Consider the following 17,781-nt stretch of genomic DNA (forward strand, 5'->3'; position numbering starts at 1 on the left):
GCTTGGCATGATGGTAATGCCAGCAACACAGAGGAAAGCAATTTATATATATATATATATATATATATATATATATATATATATATATATATATATATATATATATATATAGGCCTACACATAAAAAAATGATTTGAAAGTAGTTATTGTGGCAAATGAGCTATACGTCTGCATTGTAACATTATTCTATTTCGTTTTCACCACGAATGTTACTGCAAGGGCTCGTCTTGAAGAGCATATTTTCATACATGGTTTGGTTGCATTTTCACTGTGCTGCGCGTGCTGGGGCGTGCTGGATTTGCGTGAGCGGGGCCGGATCTCAGTGCGGTGATAGAGCTCGCAGAGCGGCTGTGCGGAAGTTCTTTCATCCGCGCTACACAGAAGGGGCTTCGCCCTCGAGATTAGCTATTCTCGTCCTAAGTTTTTGTTTGGACGAAGGCAAGAGAGGTGGAACTTCTTCGCTCTGTGTTTTAACTTGAATTCTGTCGTTCGCTACAAGTTAGCGCCCATTACCGCCGGTGAGTATTTTCAGTGTGTTTTGCGTGTAAACACGAGCTGCAGTAATGTGAAGCTCATAGCGTATGTGCGGGAAGCTGCGCGGGGGTGGCACTGCATGCTTGCGTGAGAGATCTCCCTACGACATTGGTTAGATATATTCTGTTCTGCTGTCTCTTAAGTAACAGATCCTTTAAAAACTTAATGTTGTCCCTGAGGATAATCGTATGGTCAGATCTATTGTATGTTGTCCAAGTAGTTTGATTTTACTTTTAAGTGCGGTATGATTGACAGCTACAACGCCCGCATGATTCTGTCTCTAAAATAGGCCAATGAGAACGCGAGGGCGGGATATAAACCTCTCTGTTTGGCCTTATAATGGAGCTGAACGACGGAAACAAGTACTATTTAAACCAACTCTTACTAAGCTTATTGATTATATGAACACAATTTATATCTTCTGCTGTCTGATATTTATTATTTTATTCTGAATGATAATTTTTTTGCAAATAAACTTAAGATTTCGCTAGACTCCTTCAATTATTATATCCCAGTCAATTGAGTTTATTGACGAAGTATGACCTTGAGGAATTAAACCTGCTGAGTTGCTCAGATGGTTAGAAATCAGTGCAACATATTTAATTTTTTTTATTTGTAAAATTAATAATAAAGCAAGGAATATAATCACACCTAAAATATTTAAAACTATCATTAATAATATATTAAAATATTGTCTTATCTTCCACTTATATTTGTTGGCTAACTGGCAACAGGCTATTACTTAGGATTGTGTTACATCCAGTACTGAAATTACATATCGTATTTTATTTATTTATTTTTTGTCTATTTTATCTAGATTTTTCTTCCATAAACTACCATTCAAAAGTTTGCAGTCAATAAAATTAAAAAAAGAAAAGAAAAAGAAATGTATTTTATTCAGCAAAATTAAATTGATCAAATGTAACAGTAAAGAAATGTATAATGTTACAATAGATTTAAAATCAATTATTTTCTTTTGAACTGTGTATTCATCAAATAACCTAAAAAGTATCATGGTTTCCACAAAAAAAAAAAAAAAAAAAAAAAATATATATATATATATATATATATATATATATATATATATATATATATATATATATATATATATATATATATATATATAATAAGCAGCACTACTGTATGTATCTGTTATAATAATAAGAAACATTTATTGAACCCCCAAATCTGCAAAAATAAATAAATAAAATAAAATAAAAAATAGAGTAACGGCTGCTGAAAATGTAGCTTTTTAAATTGCAATAATATTCCACAATATTACTGTATTGTTTTTATTGTGCTTTAAATGCATTCACACATCTTTGGCTGCTTTTGAGTTTCCCGTCCTGAAATGTTGTGTTTTTAAAAATAGTCAAATTGTATCTTGAGTAGGGATGTACAGATTAGCTGCGAGCCTTTTTAAAAATCGATTCAAATATGTGACCATTCAAATCAGTTGAGATGCCAAACGATACAGTTGGAGAAGGAGTTCATATAAATGTGTCTCTGAGAGGAACTAACTATCTTTAGAAAAGTTACATGGTATTTTCTTTTCATATTGCCTCTGAACAATGCATATTAAAGTAGTGTTCATAAGCTCTGCTTTGTTTACAGTGGTAACCCAGGAAACACTGTATCATTGCTGTTCACTGCAGTGCTACCTGCTGTCAGAGGGTGAATCTACATCTCGTTCAGCTTGTATTATTCAGATATGTTTTATGTAGTATAGTTTCACAAAACCAAAGACAGACCATTTTGTTTTTGCTTCAGGTTTAAAAATCATACAGTATAACTTAGATTGAAAACTACTCATTCTGCATGGAAATGTAAAGAGCACAGACAAAGACCATTTTGAGACCATTTTTTTTTTCCGGAGCGAGTAATTTTTGTGAATAGTCGCAATGGCATGACCACCATGTTGTTCAACTCGTAAGTGCTGCCATATTCTGTTGCATATGAGAAAAATCAAATGGCAAACGAAAGCGAAACTAAATTGCGTTACTCATTTGCGCTGCTCAGCGCGGACCGTTTATCAGCTCGGACCGCGACACAAACACAATATTTTATATTGAGAGATTTCTTTTATTTTGTGTAACTTACTTATTTGATTTGGTGTTTGTTTTAAAATTTCAATTTAGTTTCATTATATTTTAATTTCACAAAATTATTATTATTTTTTTTTTTGTGACTGTCATTGTTAAAAAAGAATATTGTGAGAAAATCGTGAATTGTGAAATCAAAATTGTGAGTTGGATCGTGAGTTGAGTGAATCATTACATCCCTAATTTTGAGATCTTTGCATGCCATTCCATTCCACAGTTAGACCAACTCTTAATTTTACAAATCAATACATAATAGTCATGATATTATCATGATATAGTCATGGCCAAAGGGCGCCTGTAAGAGGGGAAAAAAAAGATTCCTCAAAGGTGTGTCTTGCTGATGTATTACGTTTTTCTTTATGATTCCTTACAGGGTAATGGCAAGGCCAAGCCACAGTGAGCATGTCCTGCAGCAGCTCAACAACCAAAGGGAGTGGGGTTTCCTCTGTGACTGCTGCATTGCTATAGGGGACATTTATTTCAGGGCCCACAAGGCCGTGCTGGCAGCCTGCAGCTCTTACTTCAGAATGATGTTCATCCGGGATCAGCAGGGGACTGCACTTTTTGATCTCAGCAACATGCAGATCACCGCAGAATGTTTCGATCTCATCCTGCAGCTCATGTACCTTGGCCGAATCGTCATGGATCACTATGAATTTGAAGAGCTGAAATCATCTATGGTCTACCTACAAATGTACTACATCCCTGACTCACTTGAAGACCTCAGAGACATCCGAACATCCAATCTGACACCCTCGTCCTCTGCATCGTCCTCTTCATCAACCAGCTCCTCGTCCTCATCCAGCGTGATGGGAAGCAAGATGATGTTCGGCGTTCGAATGTTTGAGCAGCAGCGACCAAGCCCTTCTGAGAATGAATGCGCACCCAAAGCCTCAACCACAACTGCTCGTCAGACCATTAACATCTCAACTGTCAGGCCTGCTGAAGATGTGGTCATACCACACCCTCCGCCACACTCCGAGACCGTAGTAGACCAGCCGTGTGACTTAAGGAAGAGAACATCAGGCCGAAGCTCTGCCATGAAAGAACGCCCTCGATTTGGCCGTACGTACACTTGCGACGATTGCGGTTTTGTGTTTAGCTGTGAAAAGCTCCTCATTGAACACATCCTCACATGCACCAATCGTAAAGCTTTCCAGACACCCAAGGTTAGCAAAGAGGTTTACGGCGATGCTGGAAAAGATGAGAGCTCAACCTCAGAGGGTACGGATGAGCACAGAACCGTTGAAGAGGACTGGCCAGACCATAAGCCGGACACAGAGAAGGTGATCCGGTCTGTTGCCACGGGCATGGACAATAAAGCTACCTTCTCCAGGAATATAACCATTAAAGTGGAGCGAGACAACGATTCTGAGACCGATTTGGAAACTATAAAAGTTGTAAAGGTAGGCAACCATAATGTAGGGAGCTGCAAAGTTCGTACCAGAGTGAACAAAGACAATCTTGCAGACCAGCTGAAGTTTGACAGCGAGGAAGAGCCAAGAGTATCTGCCATGGATGCTTTGGAGGGCCAAAGCACAGGGTTATTAATCTCTGATCCAAAGGTGCAGCGGATCAAAGAAGAAAAGCAAGATGGCGCGTGCATTCCATGTGAGTTGTGTGGAGCCCTGTTGACGGAGGAGGATCAGTCTGCTCATTACATATCCAGCCACATGGGACATATCTGTGCCTGTGGAAGGTGCGGCCAAGTGCTCATTAAAGGCAGGCAGCTGCAAGAGCACGCAGAGCGATGTGGTGAACCCCAAGGGGCCGAGATGGACTCCCCAGGTGAGGATTCGCTTGTACTTGAAGATGCTGAGGTTATGGAGGAAAGCTTGCTGGAAGGCGCTGACCTGGGCTTCCGCTGTCCACTCTGTGGGCTGATATTTGAAAGTGAAAGTCTTGCAGTGGAGCACACTTTGACTTGTCCGGAGCAGGAGCCATTCCGGCCCGTTCTATTGGAAGACAGTGGTGATCCAGACCATCGGCGCAAGCATTTCTGCGCGATTTGCGGCAAAGGCTTTTACCAAAGGTGTCACCTACGGGAGCACTACACTGTGCACACCAAGGAAAAGCAGTTCACCTGTCAAACCTGTGGGAAACAGTTTCTGCGCGAGCGGCAGCTGCGCTTGCACACTGACATGCACAAGGGAATGGCGCGGTACGTCTGCCCCGTGTGTGAGCAGGGTACATTTCTCAAACACGATCACGTGCGACACATGATCTCTCATCTGTCTGCCGGAGAGACTATCTGCCAGGTGTGTTTCCAGATTTTCCCCAGCGGCGAACATCTGGAGAAGCACATGGATGTGCATTTGTACATCTGTGGCGTTTGCGGAGAAAAGTTCCGTCTCCGCAAAGACATGCGGAGCCACTACAACTCCAAGCACACCAAGAGACAATGAGAGTTCTCTCTCTGCAACCCTTGACTCTTTCAAATAAGCCATACTGTAAATGTGAGACCAAATCTATGCACTTAGACACCAATTGTAACCTTTACAACGGCACTTTCCATGTGTATGCAAATTCTGGATGTGATGCTAGATGTTTTTGGTGGGATATAGTGCTTTAAGCATTTGTCTTCATTTTCTGATGCTTCGAGATGGATATCCAGACACTGGTTAAGTCTAGATATTGACTAAATCACACTATCAGTGGTGTTTCAGTTGAAAATGCTATATAGGTCTGTAGTTATGAAACTGGCCCAAGGCTAATAGTTTTACATTCAATAATTAATGTCTGTTCACAAAGCTTTAATGATGGTACACAAGTTTAACATTGGTAGTTAAGAGAACTTTTGTCAAAGGGGTCATTTGTTATGTTATTGGTGGTGCTTTTTTAGTGAACACAAGCACATACAGCTTCCATTTTGTCATTAGTTCCAGCAGCTCTGGTGACGTTACCTGTCATAATCCTCCATGATCAAATGCCCTGAGAGGGATCGATCACCCAAATTAAAATTCCAGCATCATTCAATCTCCCTTATGTTGTTCCGAAACTTTATGACTGACTTTCTTCTGTTGAACACAAAAAAAAGATATTTCGAAAAATATCTGCTTTTTATAAACTTCTTTTCTCCATACGATGAAAGTTAGTGTGGTCCAGTGTTGTTTTGGGGGGATGTTAAAGCATTGTTTAAAATATATTTTCTTCTGTTCCTCAAAAGAAAGAAAGCCAGGTTTGGAATGATATGAGCATGGGAAAATGACATTTTTAGACAAACTATTCTTCTTAAGCACTGAGATAATAAAGGAGAATAGATTGCTAATAGAATGCGGGCACTTTTCCCTCCTTGCACCAGAACACTAAAAATACTGTTATAAAAAAAGAGAAAAACACTCTTGTTGATGTCTTTCAGCTAGCTGTAATTGCTAAATCGTAACTCATACAAAACCCAGAAATCTATGCATACTGTTGTAAATTCAGCCCTAATTTAGTGTGCTTGTCGTGAACAGTTTCATGGAGTGAAACAACATTTATTGTGTAGTTATTTCAATATCCCAAAGATATTCATGTTATATAAACGGATTTATACATTTTTTTCAGTTTGTACACAATCTGTTTCTAACAAGGATTACATGGTATACAATTCTTATCAGCCTATGCAGTTTTTGTTCGGAGCAAATCAAACTATATGCTTTTGTTTAGGGTCCATCTTTTTTAAAGCTTAAATGGGTTTATAAGAGGTCTTAACATTTCAGATAGTTCACACCTTATAGAATTATTGTGACTTGATGCGAATGTGGAAATGCCATATAATGCTTGCACAAGGGTGTAGGGTAATTTATAACGTTTGGATTAATAAACAATTGCTTTGTCGATCTGTATCTTGTGAAATAGCCAAGTCGGATTCTTTTTTTCTTACGGTTTTGTGTTTTTCATGTTTAATCATGTGATGTTCATACAGGCTAAAGACTAGATTTTTGGAGCTGTGATCCATGAACCATCAACATGGCCATGAGATAATACAGATTAATCTGAACACAGTTAATGATTGGATTAAGAGCAGGCAATCTGGCTAAAAAGACAGTTGGTGCTCTACGCTTTTTTCTGAAATAAGTTGTCCCATTCAAGTAAACTGACCTATTCAGGCTCACACAGCTTAACGACTTAATGTATAGATTGTATAAAAAGTATATCAAGACTTTGTTACGGTGAGGTTTATGCGGCTTACTTGCATTCTTCATCGGTAGTTACATTTGTGATCAGTTTTCAATAAAAATAATTATGATTACGGACCAAAGCAAGCACGTCATTTTAGTTTACAGACAAACAGCTTTGACATTTACACTGGCTGTTCAACAATGTATTTGGGTTGTGTTGTGATCTAAACCTAGTGAAAATATTTTTTGTGTGTGTGTGTTTGGTAGAAATGTTGCAAGGAATATATGCAAATATTGTTTTTTGATCACATTTTTTTTAAAAATCCTTCAGTGTTTTATACATTTTTGGATTTAAGAAAAAATAAAAGTTTCCAAAAATTATTGATTTGTGTGATGCATTTGAAACAAAATTCGTGGATAATTCATGAACATGAATGCAAACCATGACTTATAAGGTGTGTTTACTGTTTAATCTGACAATTTTAATTTATCATATGAAGTATTTTCTGTAGTCAGACTACAGGCTGCCTGCTGAATTATTACAACCTTCTGGTTGTTGGGTAATGGCAGCGTAATATTTGCCATGCAAATGATCATTACAAACCCATCCGGGATATTTTATCCCTATATTTATCCAACCATATCAAACACAGTAGCTTGCTACTAATAATAACAATAATAATAAAAAAAGTTAATTTAAATAATTAGTTTTCTAATTATTTACTGTATTATTTACTAATTATGTAAAGTTAGCAAGCAATGTTAATTTGATAAACTGAGCATCATGCTTCTTCATTGTGTATGACAATGCATTGCTTTGACAATTTCTTCAGCCTGTGTTATCATGTGAAATGCAGTGGCAGGCAGTTAAATATATTATTATGTTCAGTAGCTGCACTGATAATAATCATCATGCCCTCTAGAAGCTGTCTGAAATTGAGCTGCAAAGTTGGAACAAGAAGCGATCTGTATAGGCCTGTAGGAAAACAGAATCAAAACACATTGACCTAACAATAACAGTGTTTGTTTGTTTGTTTGAAGGATAGTGCCATCACTAACCTCTAGATGGTGACATTTCTCATATTATTTCACCCAAAGTTCTAGGGGAGCTTTTTATGTACCACTCTCTGAGAATCATATTAAGATTGTTTTAGGGATTTATACAGAGGAATTCCGCACAAATGCTGTTAGGCCACATTTATGCTGAACTTTAAATATCAGCACAGAATCATCCCTCCCATACATGGCCTGTATTTTGCTAAAATTATTTTCTTAAAATGCCTATACAGCCCCTATCTCAGGCTCTCAAATTAGTTTATGTCTGGTTAAATCCTTTTAATGCCTACATGTTCCAACAGCTCGACTGCCTTTGCAGCCAGTGAGCTTGTGGTTTTGGAAACCATCTCTAGATGCCTGGAAACCTCTTGTGGCGCTTACTGTGACGCATACAAACTCTGTATTTGTCCAAACAAATTACTTTAGCATAGAAGGAACTTTTCGTTCTTATTGGGTAAATAGTCTACCTGACTAAGACATCAGAAGCGGTTTAATAAAACGACCCTTCATTAGAACCAAGGAATGCTTTTAATGAAACAAATCTTTCTTTAAATATTGCAAATTTATTGATTTGCTCATTTAATGTAAAATGTACTAAACTTTGTTGGGTTTATTGACGGTACTCTTCCTGTTACAGCCCTACCTACCTTATAATTGTTCATTAATAGATATTTTTGGCAATTGGAAAATCAATCTACTATCTTTTGTCCGTGTGCATGTATTTCTTCTTGCTTGTTTGTTGGAAGCGCAAAGCACACCACTGCCTGCCTGATCTTGTTTATGCGCTTTCGTGTTACTCTTTGATTATCCACTTGGTGGCGCTGTTTTGTGCTTATGGTTACAGTATGTTTGTAACATCCGTTAACACATTATGAACTGACCTCATGAATGCATTTGAGAAGCTTAATGTGTAGGCTTGGCTGTCAAAATGCACTCTTCTACTGAATAAGTAATAGATGGTTTATGTGTTCTCCGATTACATTGTATATTGTGTGTTAATTCCAGCCCATCGTTTCGAGTCTACAGTAAAGTGAAGTATACAGTAAAGAGCTGCTAGAAGACATTTGGCAGTTTTGTTTCCTACAATGGATTGTAGATAAATATACACCTCATTCGGCACTCTCTTAGTTTTCTGTCATAAAGTATCCCGAAATCCCCACAAAAACGAGTTGTGTGAGTGAACCGTTCAAATAAATCAAACTGAATCGCGAACCTTTTGCAACCCTGATTCTAAACATTTGTTAGAAAAACACAGATGACGTGAGTACAGAAATATATTATTGGGGACATTTATTCTTAGGTTGGTATACGGTAATCTCTTGATCATCAGACAAGAATTTAGATGTAATATTTTACTGCTTAAAGGGTTAGTTCACCCAAAAATGTTAATTCGTCCATAGGTGTATGTGACTTTTTTCTTTTATAATAATCCATTTGCAGTTATATAAAAAATTGTTCTTGCAATTCCAATCCTTTCAATGGGGGTAAGCAGATTTTTTTTGTCAATAGTTCAGAAGACGTTTTGTAAGATAAATATCCAGATTTCAAATGTATGCTAACTGTGGGAGGCTAAATGTGCAGGTGGAAGAAGGAAGACATATGCGTCGTATGCACCTCTGGGAAATATAGGAGGAATGGAAACAAAGTATATTTACTTTAGTAAAGGAAAACAATGTTTATTTTGTTTGAAATCTGGATATTTATCTTACAAAAATGCATGGATTTGCTACACGGGGCCTTTATTCACCCCCCGGAGCTGTGTGAGGGACGTTTTATTACAGATGCACACACTTTATTCCACGTCTTCTGAACTGTTGACAACAAACACCTAGCCCCATTGAAAGGCTTGGAAGAGCAAGAACATGTTTTAATATAACTCCGACTGGATTATTCTGAAAGAAGAAAGTCACATGCACCAAGGATGTTTCGAGGGTGAGTAGAAGACGAGCGGCAATCTCCCGCTCTCTCTGGTGAAGCAAACAAGGAAGTGACTAAAACTGCAATTCATCGACTGGCCACTGGAGGCTGGCTGCAAGAGGGATTTAACCCTATGTTAAAATGCCCAACTTCACAGCATAAAAAAAGTTTTACAGCCTGGTTCAAAAAATGGTTTTGGTCTATGTGGCTAATTTTGCCCCTAATGACGACTGTGAGATGGGTGTGGCTTCAGCAACCAGCTCTGGCCTTTTTGCCCATTTTCGATTTTCCAGGAGAGTCGAGCGGTGACGCGCTGCCAAGATGGCTCACTCTGCACACTTTGAGCTTCAAAAACGCTTTTCAGGAGTCTACGGGTGATGTCACGGACACTACGTCCATGTTTTTATACAGTCTATGGTAGAAGATAGACAAATCTTCATTCTTGGGTGAACTAACCCTTTAATACAAAAACATAATCCACACTAAGGGCCCTTACATAGTCAACGTGAGAAACGCGAGCAAGCAACGCAAGCAACGCAAGCGACGCGCTCCCTTTCATAGTCTAAACAGTGGACGCAAGCGTCACGGGCGATGCGTGTATGCAATACACCGCTCACGCAACAGGGGGTAGTAGAGTCGGGGTGATATTAGTAGAGTCGGGTCGCGTGATATTCAGATCACAATGGCATTATGTTGCTGATTTTACATCGGCGGCAACAAAGGCAATGCAGAGATAAATGTGGATCAATAGGTATAAGTTCGCATAATTTTTCCTCTTCGCCTGCCATTGTATTCAAACCTTCTTCTTCTGTAAACACAATATACTTAAATTAATGTACAATACTTGCAATGTCGCCCCCACCGACAACGCATAGTATTGCATACACATTTGGCTACGCACCGACGCATAATGGCGGCAAAAGCGCAACGATGCGTAGCCTTGGGGACGCGTATGCGTACAGATGCGTTGACTATGAAACTGCCCTAAATGTAAAATGCGCGCTGCTTTCTCTGCATTGTCACAAGGGGCGCTGGAGCGTAAAGGTGAGAATCATGGTGAGAGCAACAGATCTTATTGCTGAACCGAGAAAATGTTTACTGTTTAATGTTTACTTAGTAAGTACTTTTTAATGGCAGAAGCATCCAAATGATCATTGGTTTGTATTCACATACTTGCATTAAGTATATTCTACCCTTATAAGAATAACAAAAGAAGAATTTCTTTAGAAAACTTTTAGAAGTTATTTCTTAGGTCTTAACATTACATCCAAAAATGACTTAAGCTATATTTTAGGCCTGTTTTTCTCAAAAATGGCCTTATCCGTGACATCTGTGCCAAAGCCTGTTTCCGTTACACCCTGCTAAATGAATTTCTTCTCCATTATGGCTATAATTATATGTTCAAAATCAGCAGAGTTCTGCCTTGAATCACAGACCCTTCTGTGCCCCTCTGATTTGATCTGGTTTACATGATTTCCTTTTAAGGCAGGTCTGTTTGTCACGACTGTGGGTGTCTGGTCCTCATGGGAGCTGGTCGTGCCAACTTCAGTAATGGAGAGTCTTTCCATAACACATCATCCACCCACTCCAGTCATATGTTTACAGGCACGGTTCTCTTGAAGGTGCGCTTTACAGCACTTCCCACTGCAACCTGGTCCTTTTGTAGTTCTGTCATTACATGCCATTAAGCACAGACTTTGGCTGTCACCCTTAAAATATTAACCTTTCATGAGTAATGTATCCTGCAAGCTCAGATAAACCTCTGGACAATTCTAGTATTTTGTAAAATATATATATATTTTTTTTGACATTTAACAGATTCCTTTTTTCCAGAGCAATTTAATTTAGAACTCTGAGTTCCCCTGCTGTCTGTTCAAAATTAATCTGGTCTCTAGACTGACCTTATGCAATCTTTAATTTTCTTCCTGATTCATAATTCCAATCCACCTACACTCTAGTGTGTTGTGTGGCTACGCATCCAGGTCATGTCTTCTCCTCTCTTTTTTTCAATTTTATTATATTTATTATTTAACTTTATTATTATTATCTGAATCATTATATATTGATATATAACTATCTGAATTATTATTGTATTACATATTCATTATAATAATTCTGGGTAATAATAATAATAGTTATTATTATAATTATTATTTTGTAATTTGCATATGATGCTAGAAAACCCCAGTATAAATTCACATGTTGGATTTGGCTTTTTCCACTTTCTCCTTATCTGTTACTCCCACCATCTGTCCTCTCACATCAGAAACAGTTGACAATAATGTGTGAAGAATCTGAGAATGAAGAGCTGTGACTTGACTTATGTAGCTAAATTCATGGACTCACCAACCTTCAGCTAAAATACAATATATATATTGCTTTGCATGAACAAACATCATGCTTAAATTGTCACTTTTCGGTTGACCCACTTTGTGGGTGTGAATGTTCACAGATAACCAAGTGCTATGTGATATACAGCTTTTAGAGCCTTTTGCGATTCTTCTTTGAAATATTTCAAAATGGCAACTGACCCATGCCATCTGTTTATGACAAAGTCACTTGCATATGCATGCTGGCCAAAAATATGACTGAGATTATAAGCCAAGAACCTCAGATGCTGCGAAAAAAAATATGTAAATTATGAAATTAGTTGTTATGAGTTAAAAACAACACATGTTGATTGCTGTCAGTGTGTTTAATGACATATTAACCTTCTCTGACATCAGAGGAATAAATGTAGGGATTTATTTTTGAGCTTGTGTGCATGTCATGCATACATCAAACAGTACAGTCATACGCTGCATCCATCTTTGACAGAAGAAAAACAATCAAATTGGTAATTTATTTCGTCTTGCATGATGAGTGTAGGTATTAATCAAAGGTGTCTCTTAAAAGTATTTGATAAGATTAAATCTGTGCATCACTAAATCCCATATCCTCCCCTTTGTGAATAACCTGGATGAAAAATTGTTGTGGAGAATGTGGAGGAAAAGACTTTGGGCCCCAGCCCCTGAGTCCGCTCCAGTTTCGACTCCAGCCCCTGTTTTACAGACCAGCCCAGAGAGGGCTTGTGTTCTCGCGCCCAGCCCAAGGAGGGCTCCGGTCCCTGCGCCCAGCACAAAGAGGGCTCCAGTTCCCACGTCCAGCCTAAGGAGGGCTCCAGTCCCCAAGTCAAACCTAAGAAGGGCCACAGTTCCGTCATATGTCATCAGCCCGGAACTCTATCAGTGTGCAACCGTAATTATTACGTTTAAAAAATTTATATTTTTCTTACAAAAACGCATCGATTCATTACAGGAGGCCTTTGTTAAACCCCTGGAGCCATGTGAGACAAGTTTTTAATGGCATTAAACAGCTTGAAAGATCAAAGACCATTTTAATATAACTCTGACTGGATTTGTCTGAAAGAATAAAGTCATATACACCTAGGATGCCGAGGTTTAGTAATTTATGGCCTAATTTTCATCTTTTGGGTAAACTAACCTTTTAAGCCCTCACTGTGAAACTAGGCCTAAATGTTTGAAACCCTTTTAATGTTACGTTGGATATATTTCTTTCTATAAAACAAAGTATGTACAGAGTTGAAGTCAACCCCAAAATGGATCCCCTGCTACCTTTTCTCATAATCTTTTTCATTAGTATTCAAATTATTAAAGTGGTCACATGATGTTGCATAAAATAACAACTGTTTTTGTGGTTTAAGGTTCAAAAAACATTATTTTCCACATACTGTACATTATTGTTTTGGCATTTGTTGCATCCAATGGGGACATAATTACGGATTACAATGACTAATACTGTCTTATAGACTAATGGAGTATATATATCTGAACAATTACACTACCGTTCAAAAGAGTTTATTTTTTATTTTTGCAATGTTCTTGAAAGTCTCATATGCTCACCAAGGTTGCTTTTATTTGATCATTTATTTTTGTAAAAACTGATATATTATTACAATTTAAAAATGTAATTTTATTCCTATATGGCACAGCTGAATTTTCAGCAGCCATTACTTCAGTGTCAAATTGTTCTACAGAAGGTTTAAAATAAGAGCATTTTATTTGAAATATAAATCTTTAGTAATGTTATAAATGTCTTATACGGTCACCTTTGATCAAGCTATTTCTTTTTGAATAAAAGTATAAATTTCAAAGTTCAAAAACATTTTCCTGACTACAAACTTTTGAATGGTGGTGTTGTATGTCAACTTTGTAATGGATCTTCTGTACATTATATCTGTATGGCTATATACTGTATGTCTGTGTCCTTGTAAATATGGCAACCTTAAAGGCATAGTCCACCCAGGAATGAACCTTCTCTCCTTATTTACTCACGGACATGTCATTCCAAACCTGTATGACTTACTTTCACCTGCAGAACTTTAAGGAAGACATTTTAAAGAATCTTTGTAACCAAACAATTTCAGTTCCTATTGACTTAATTGTATTTCTTACCTATGCAATTTGAAATCAATTCGAACCATTTGTTCACTTACATTATTGAAAATATCCTCCAATTCATGTTTCTTCCCCTTTTCCACTCCACATGTCCTTCACTACACAACCACCATAAACATTTGAAATTATGTTTCCCATAACTTGCTCCTTGTATTTTAAATGGGGCTTGAAGAGGTTGAAAAACTGTATTTTTCCTATGCCGTAAACATTGTTCGCTCATCTGAAGCTAATGGGACTCTCCTGAGGGACAATGCTGTTTGTTTGGTTGAATGGAATGCTGATGCTTAATGTGATGAAGAAGTCCCCATGGACAACTGATGCCTGGAGGCTTCTCACTGTGAGAGAGACACTTAGACTGAGGGATACTTCAGGTCACTTAAAAACCACCGAGTCATACAATTTCCAGTATCAATGGTATGGCTTGTCCAGCAGGAATTCAAAATTGTTATTGTTGCTAGATATTTGTTTTATTGGACTAGTTTGGTTAATGCGGCCAAATATAGATTTGAAAGGGATGTAAATGTCTGTGTTAATTAAGCAAACGATTCCCCTTAGACAACACTCTACTGATTTAATGTGTCATCTCCCTAATGCAGTGTCCCATAAAACACGAATTCCCCATTTACACTATGACATCTTACTATAAACTAATTCATACTGTTTGGCACGTATACTGCATAAATGATCTAAACTCATCAGTAGGGTTTGACCTGCATTTCTTGCGTTTTCAGAGATTGGTGATCCATGGGAATAAGCATCTGGTCCATTTTAGGTTAGTGTCACTGTCCTGCTGTTATCTTAAAGTGCTTTGAAAAGTATGGTTTAAAACATAATTTATGAGTCTGACATTTCTCAGAGAGTCTGACCAATGTTACATAATTATACGCTTATAATACAATTAAGAAAAAAAAGAGAACAAACTGACTAGAAACTATTTTGGGAAGATGATGTTCATAAACAGATTACTTTGTGGCAAAAATAATGGTTATGCTTATTGTCCATATAAAATATAAAAATATGGATATAAACATGGACCAACATTTTTTTTATGCCTTTATTATTCAGAATCATAAAAAAAACAATATTAATGGAAGTGAAAGGATGGCTTAGTGTAATAATAGTAATAATTATTATTATTATACAGGAAGAGTTTAATTCCCGAATATGTGCCATTTTTAAACAATCATAACCACTCCACTTTATATTATTTAAATGCAAAACTTATTTGCATTTAAATAACGTAGCTGATATATAAATGCTATGTGGTGTTTAAGCAGGACACCTTTCTTTATAATATAAGTAATCACTTTATAGCTCATAAGCTGTAAACATATCTGGTTTAATAATCATTGCACCGAATGAAAAATATTAGTTTATTTCATACATCATATTTCAGTTATTATAGATTTCTCAACACACAGTGATTTTTAAAAGACACTTTAAAATGTCAACATGGGTGAGTTTGCACAGTGTATTTCTTCTACTTGTCATCTATTCTGCATTCAGACAGATATTGCATTCCTGAACTCTATAGGCAAAGTTTATTTAAGTTGCTTTAAACAGTGTTTCACTTGCTCACAATTACTGCACAATGAAACAAACGCTACTGGAGGATGTTTGTCCATCGTTGGAGATGTGAATGGCTCATTTTCCTGTTGCTCCAAAGGACGTTGTATCGCTTAACCACAGTCCTTTTCTTCATTTGCAAAACGATAACAGTTAGTTCTTGTCCTTGATTTGCCAAGAGTTCCAGGACATCATATTTAGTCTAACCGCACTGTTATGTTTAACGTCTTGTATCACCCTGCTTGTCTATGTTTGGAAAAACTGGATTGAATGTAGAGTGGAGTAATCTATGTCCTGTTTGATTAAAAATACAAAGCTTTAATGCTTTGAATTCTTTCGGAACTATTTTAATCGGAACAATATATACAGACTAACTGTCCATTTTTTGTCTTACATGTAATAGATATTAAATGCATGAGTATAAAAGCTATATCTCATAATTGTTTTGTTATTCTGAATATGAGCGTGACTGTGATTATCCACAACTGAATTATAGATTGTCACAGTGCCTGCACTTTTTCAGCAGAATTGGTTCTGGAAGTAATTCTCCCATTCATTCATCATTCGTTTTAATCCATGAACTAAACTAACCAGCTATTAAGTGAATTACACTTGATTTAAAGCATATATATATGAAAATGAATGGGAGTTTTACTTTCAGAACCCAGCTATTGCACTCTTTAATGTAACATCAACCTTCAAATTAGTTTTTCAAAGCAGGTAGGTCAACACAGTTTCTGTCCTTGAAATAGCAACAAAATTAACAAACTGTTTGATGACTTCTCTCACATTTGCAGTAGTTATTTCTCAACATCATATAATTACGTGCCACACAAATAATCTAGTGTCACACTCCACTTGCTGCATTCTCTGTGTCCTTGGTAACTAACTCCTCTTGCAATGGAGACGAGCCCTCTGTTAATTCCAGACCATGTTCTGTCAAAGAGGAGACGTCAGGTCTTGCACTGTAGCTCGTCCAAGATTCTTGGTCAGTTATAGAAGAGACTGAATCCCCCATGTTTGGCCAGTTCTCAGTGGCACCATCCCCAGAACTGGCGTAGACAGTTTCTGACACGTGGCTAATTTCTGCTGTACTGAAACGTCCTAGTTGGTCGTGAATGTGCAAAGAGTCAATTGTTCCTGTTTGGTCAGTATTCTTTGTTGTGGGGATATTGAGAAGGCCTCCATGACCATTGGTATCACCCCCGTGTCTCTGTGAAGAAGTGGAGTGGGCATATGTGGGGGTCTGTGTTGATCTCAGGCTGACCGCTGGTGTATTATTCATTTTGACTGTGGTTGGTAAGTCACTTGGTGTGATGTTATTCGTGTTTATGGGAATAGTTGCAGCCGTCACCAATACATCTGGACGTCCAGACACAGATGAAGACGTCGGTTTCCAGACCAAACTGTAATAAATTGCCAGTATAATAGCAGCCAAAGACACCGACAAGACATATGCGAATACAGTAGCCAGTCTCACCCACTTTTTATTGGTTTTAGCAGCCATTTTAGCTTTTTTGTCGCCCGTGTATGTGGCCGGTTTGCCCCGTTCCATGTTTGGCATAAAGTCCCGTTCCCTCATGTTCGCGCGGTTTCTCCCTCTGTGCTTCTGAGCGCCGTCCGTCTTGAACGCTTGATATTGACAGATTATTCAAGAGAACTGCTGACGGGTTAATACTCAGCTTTTGTCGATTATCCACGTCGCTGGTTATTTTTCCACTCATTTATCATTCCTCCGATCTTGCAAGTCCACAAGAGCGATCTGCTTCCAGCATGACAGTAGCATGTGGACGTTATCCCATGCAGAGACTCTTCCTGACAGCAATAGATGCCTATAGATCTCACTCCGTCGACAGCAAAACCAGTGCTGAGATGTGATTCAATCTGATGAATGACATGCGAACAGACATACAGACAGTCTCAGTGTTATACAGTGAGGGGACCGTGTGCTATAGAGCGAAAACGAAGAGAGGCGGGTCTCACTATAGTGCGCACTAACAAGTCGCTCCCCAGCTAAACGTCATCCAGTCAGAATCCCCCTGACTG

At 37.8% G+C, this 17,781-nt stretch overlaps 2 protein-coding genes across 2 annotated transcripts; one reads left to right on the forward strand and one right to left on the reverse strand.

Moving 5' to 3' along the window:
* Positions 1 to 297: 297 nt before the first annotated feature.
* LOC113062990 (zinc finger and BTB domain-containing protein 1-like) lies at positions 298 to 7,111 on the forward strand. Its single transcript, XM_026233112.1, has 2 exons — positions 298 to 518; positions 3,010 to 7,111. The coding sequence occupies exon 2, from the start codon at positions 3,014 to 3,016 to the stop codon at positions 5,039 to 5,041; it is 2,028 nt and encodes a 675-aa protein (XP_026088897.1). The 5' UTR covers positions 298 to 518; positions 3,010 to 3,013; the 3' UTR covers positions 5,042 to 7,111.
* Positions 7,112 to 15,528: 8,417 nt separating this feature from the next.
* On the reverse strand, positions 15,529 to 17,727 carry LOC113063004 (uncharacterized). The gene has a single exon (XM_026233133.1). It carries the CDS (start codon positions 17,315 to 17,317, stop codon positions 16,583 to 16,585), a length of 735 nt encoding a protein of 244 aa, XP_026088918.1. The 5' UTR covers positions 17,318 to 17,727; the 3' UTR covers positions 15,529 to 16,582.
* Positions 17,728 to 17,781: the final 54 nt, after the last annotated feature.

The sequence above is a fragment of the Carassius auratus genome, chromosome 45 (genome assembly GCF_003368295.1).
Source record: "Carassius auratus strain Wakin chromosome 45, ASM336829v1, whole genome shotgun sequence".
Classification (NCBI taxonomy): domain Eukaryota; kingdom Metazoa; phylum Chordata; class Actinopteri; order Cypriniformes; family Cyprinidae; genus Carassius; species Carassius auratus.